The sequence below is a fragment of the Platichthys flesus genome, chromosome 16, assembly GCF_949316205.1.
Source record: "Platichthys flesus chromosome 16, fPlaFle2.1, whole genome shotgun sequence".
NCBI classification, from domain to species: Eukaryota; Metazoa; Chordata; class Actinopteri; order Pleuronectiformes; family Pleuronectidae; genus Platichthys; species Platichthys flesus.
Window position 1 is genome coordinate 160,001 of NC_084960.1, and position 5,000 is coordinate 165,000.

At 48.4% G+C, this 5,000-nt stretch overlaps 1 protein-coding gene across 3 annotated transcripts in view; it reads right to left on the reverse strand.

Moving 5' to 3' along the window:
- The window catches only part of arhgap27l (Rho GTPase activating protein 27, like), a 23,190-nt gene that overhangs the window by 17,740 nt on the left and 450 nt on the right, over window positions 1–5,000 (reverse strand). For all 3 annotated transcript variants that reach the window (XM_062407515.1, XM_062407514.1, XM_062407513.1), the window contains exons 2-3: window positions 1,989–2,117; window positions 754–1,709 (exon numbers count right to left, since the gene is read on the reverse strand). In XM_062407515.1, coding sequence (XP_062263499.1) covers window positions 754–1,709; window positions 1,989–2,019 — 987 coding nt within the window. In that variant the 5' untranslated portion in view covers window positions 2,020–2,117. The remainder of the gene's footprint in view (window positions 1–753; window positions 1,710–1,988; window positions 2,118–5,000) is intronic.

Genomic DNA, 5,000 nt, shown 5'->3' on the forward strand with positions numbered 1-5,000 from the left:
GTCTCAAAGAGCTCATTTTATCGTTATTATGGTTTTTTTACTTGATTTGTTTTCCAAAGTGATTTTGTTACAGTCCATGGAGAGCAGCTGAAACATGCTAAGTAACTGAGTCTTAACCAAACCAGTCAGACCAGATCACACACACGCATGTCTTTCTATAGTTGTGAGGACAATAATTGGCATAAGACATTCCCTAATCCTAATTCTAACCCTAACAACAAGTCGTCCTCTCACAGTTTCCTGTCTGACCCAGAACACATCCTGCCAGCTGTGACATCACTACATCCTGCTGACCTCATCACATCACATCCTGTCCCACATCACATCCTGTCTCAGAACACATGTTCTGAGACCGGCAAATTAGAGGAGATTTAAACAAGATCTGCTGATGACGATGTGAACAAACTTCCCAGCATGCTTTGTTTGCATGGAGATTTGTTTTGTTGTTTGAACTCTAAAATCTCCATGTCACCATCGTTTGTCTCCACAAACCTGGAACTAACAGATAACAGTGTCACAGTCTGCAGAACATTTAGATTTCAAAGTGAAGTTGACCTTTGACCTTTTGGATAACCCCAACCCTTATCCAGAGTCGGACATTACCAACACCCACTCGCAGTGGTAGACCATCACAACAGAGTGGTCCAGGAGAAAAAAAGACTGAACCTGCCGGCAGAACCTTACGGTTGGGCTGTCCAACAACAGAATCCAATATCCTGTCCTGGTTAGGATCTAGCGTCTCAGGTGTCTTACCTGTGTGGGAGCTGGGGCAGCTGCAAGTTCAGGACCAGGTCCAGGACTCACTCTTTCTCTAACTAGAACCTCCGGGTCCAGGTTCAGGTCTTGAATGGACTCATAAATGTGGTTTGAATCTTGCTCCTTCAGTAAATCCTCCTCCTCCTTACTGCTCTCCTCCACGCTCATCTCCTCCTCTTCCTCCTCCTCAGGCTCCATCAGGGAATCCTGGTGGTCAGGGCAAATTTCTGACAATGAGCATGTGCTTTGGATATCATCATTGGGGGGGACTATGGGGACCACAGGGACCACTGGCATCTCTACCGGTATGGCTTGGTTCTGGGGCCGTGATGCAGAGAGCGGGTCTGCTGGACTGAAGGTGGGAAGTCGTGGTTTTACAGAGTCCTTGTGGTCATCCAGACACCCCGGCAGATGGGGCTGTTTTTTGCTCAGACCACCTTTGGTGATGTATGTATTCCTGCTGGTTGTGGCGATCCCAGTCTCTGCAGGACCACCAACAGGGTTGCTGGTCTTAACCAGCTGCGACAGGTCATGAAAATCCAACGGGACGCCAAATGTCGACATGCGGTTCTCAGTCTTACGGTACCCAGTAGATGCATCTGGTTTGAGCCGGATTGTCACCTCATCCCCTTGTTTGATTCTGTTCCCATTGGGTTCCTCCAGCGTCTTTGGAACGGGAATGGGCACAGGGACTGGGGCAGCCACAGGAACCGACACTGGCTCAGCGCTGGTTGGATCATCAAAATCCAAGGGGGAGGGGAAATCCATCGGCAGCTCCTTGACGTACTTGGCAGGGATGTAAAATGGCTTCGAGCTGCTGTCACGCTGAACTTGCCACCAGTGGTCATTGGTCTTTGCCAGCAGTACATATCGCTCATTGGGTTTGATGGAGACCAGCACCCCGTCCCGACCCTGGTACTCATACTCAAACTCCACCAGGATCAGACCAAGCCCTGAAAAAATTAGGCCGATCAGGGGATCAGAATAATGAAGAGCCATGTGATATCTCTAGCCATTAACGCTAATACTAACTCTCTAGCTGATTATGCTAACATAACTATTGCTACTTTACAGGCTGCTAAAATTACTAACGCTAACATTACTACTGCTTGTTTAACAACTGTTTACATTACTGCTGCTAACATTAATACTCTTAACATTATTACTGCTACTTTAACTAGCATAACTACTGTTGTGTCTAAAATTTTAACAACAAATTTAAAAGAACTAACCTTTGCCAAACACGGAGGATGTTGCCGCCATTGGGGATGACCCTTGGCTCCTCAGACCACACCCCCTCAGGTAGTTAGACAGGTGAATCTGATGGTGAGGGGTTACAGGTCACACCTCACCAGGAGCACCTTTAGAGAGAGAAAACTGTGATCAGGGCGGATTCATCAGAAACTGTTGAGGTGGTGAAGAAGACATGAATCCAACATTCCCAGTGTCAGTGAAGCGGACGACATGAACACAAGTTAACACGAGCCAACCTGTAGTCAGGTTGAATAAACCTGAGTTGCTTAAACCAGACGGAAGCCTTATGTCAGTGACATTGTGACGATGATGTGATGCAGGACGTTCATCAGTTCACATTCTGACAAAGTGTGAACGGACACACGTTCACTTGTTTGGCTGCTGGTGTCACATCCCGACACTGAACAGCAACCTAAAGGTTCCAGCAGCTCGGTGAACGTTACTTTAACTCAGGTTCATTCCGTCAGGGTTTGTCTGCAGATGAAGATCAGATTCCTTCACTTTATCTCAACCCTCATTTATGTTCAACGTTCGATTCACATACGGGAAGAGGCGGAGCAGTACCTCCTGAAATCATTGGGGGGCAGTGTAGTTTATGTAAGATGACCAGAGAGAAAACTACAGACGTCTATATCATTATTACGTCCTAGTACGTACGTAGTAGGAAGTATGTGATGGTTTGAAACAGTCTCATGTATCTGTTTCACTTCAGTGCATGACAACACAAAACCCAAGAGAGGAATGAGAGTTATGTGTTTCTCCTTCGTGTCAGAACAAGTCAAACGGATCCCGACTCATCTTTTCACCGAGGGTTAAGACTTTGTCTACATGTGACAGAGCCTGACTCAGCAGCATTAGTGGAAGGACGTCCTGTATCACACAAGCAACGTTAAACACGTATGGAGCTTAATTCAAGCCAAACCTCACAAAACAAAGCATGTTTTACAAATATCCTACCATTCACTTAGAAACAGTTTGTTTTGCAAATACAAAATGCACCTGAAAACTAACACACTTCTTGTTTCTAATAAATTATGCTTCAGAAACAAATAGCCTTGAGCAATTCTCCCTCCAGGCAACAACAGCAGGGGGCGCTGTGAGCTGACACTCAGGCAGGGCAGACAGTCGGTCGGGTGCAGGTTAATATGTGGTCGGACAGTTCCGTTTAGTCCAGTTCAGTTACCACAGATCTAACAGAGGCAGAAATCTGAGATACTTTCATTGTTCCAGTTTCACATCCGTCACACGTTAGAAACCTCAACACGTCCAAACGCTAACTGTGAACTCTCCAGATACTTTACCAAGAGGCTGCAGGAGAAGTTCCAGAAAATCACAAAACCACAAACAATCACATGTTCACATGTTGTTCAGGAGCCTCTTGGCAAGGCATCTCTCTGTCAAGAGAGATGCACACAGACACACACAGACACACACACACACTTGTTGCCAAAACTTGAGCTGAAACTAAAGGTTAGTAACAAAAATGTGCTCACACTATAAGTAGTCTTGACAAAGATAGATGTAGAACACACACACACACACACACACACACACACACACACAACAATAGCAAGAGGCAGATCTCCGACCTTTCTATTTACAAAGGGAAGTGTCTGCTCTTCCTGTCTGCTACAAGCACCGCCCACCAGGCTGTGTGGACTCCACCCCTCAGTGACATCACAGTATGTGTGTTTCCTGTCTTTGTGATTCTGTTCTGAATGTTTGTCCCACACTGATCGATCACCTATAACTGATCAATAACTCTGATCTGAGGTCTGCTGCTGGTTGAGTCGTCAGATGTAGAACCTGACGTTTCTGATCAGAAGACAAACCCTCACTGAACCTGTGTCAGTGACGGGCCCTTGAAGAGTCTGAGTCACACACACCTGAGCCAGGTGTGTTTCAGGTGTGTGTGTCTGTGCGGAAGATCTGATATGCTGGAATGCTGCCCCCCCCTCCCCCCTCTTTCTCTCTCTGTTTTTCTCTGCCACACCCACACCAACCGGCTGGTATGTAACACACACACACACACACACACTGTTTGGCCGCAGGACTGAAGTGTGTGTGAAAATAAACCGAACTGTCAATCATCAAACCGAGGTCAGGCGCCTGTGGCAGGACACGCCCCGTCAACCAATCAGAAGAGAGGAAGAATTTAAAGGAGAAACAGCCTCTGCTGCCCACAGGGTGTCGAATGACATCATAAACCCAACAGCCACTGTTTTCAACAAGATTGTTTAAAATAAACTAGAATATTCAGAGAGCGCACAGCAAATCCTCCTCAGTGATTGGTCGTCAGCTGAAAGTCAGCATCGCACATCGGAGCTTACTCCTCTGGTCATCCACCTGCAGGTGACCATGGCAATAGTCCTGATGCTTCAGCTTCTTGAAGTAGAAAAGTCCTCGCAGGAGCCCACCAGGAGCCCAGCAGGAGTCCAGCAGGAGCCCAGCAGGAGCCCAGCAGGAGCCCTCCAGGAGCCCACCAGGAGCCCAGCAGGAGTCCACCAGAAGCCCAGCAGGAGCCCACCAGGAGCCCAGCAGGAGCCCAGCAGGAGCCCACCAGGAGCCCAGCAGGAGCCCAGCAGGAGCCCACCAGGAGCCCATCAGGAGCCCACCAGAAGCCCAGCAGGAGCCCACCAGGAGCCCAGCAGGAGCCCAGCAGGAGCCCACCAGGAGCCCAGCAGGAGCCCAGCAGGAGCCCACCAGGAGCCCAGCAGGAGCCCAGCAGGAGCCCAGCAGGAGCCCACCAGGAGTCAACCAGGAGCCCAGCAGGAGCCCACCAGGAGCCCAGCAGGAGCCCACCAGGAGCCCAGCAGGAGTCAACCAGGAGCCCACCAGGAGCCCACAGACCTCGAACCTGCATGATCTCCTCCTGAGTGATCTCCATTCAATCTACACTTAAATTAGTTTTTGTGAAAAGAGTCTGGATCATGTTTCTGTCTAATGCTTGTACAGAATGCATCTTTAAATTCTATAGGACACTGGTTGTA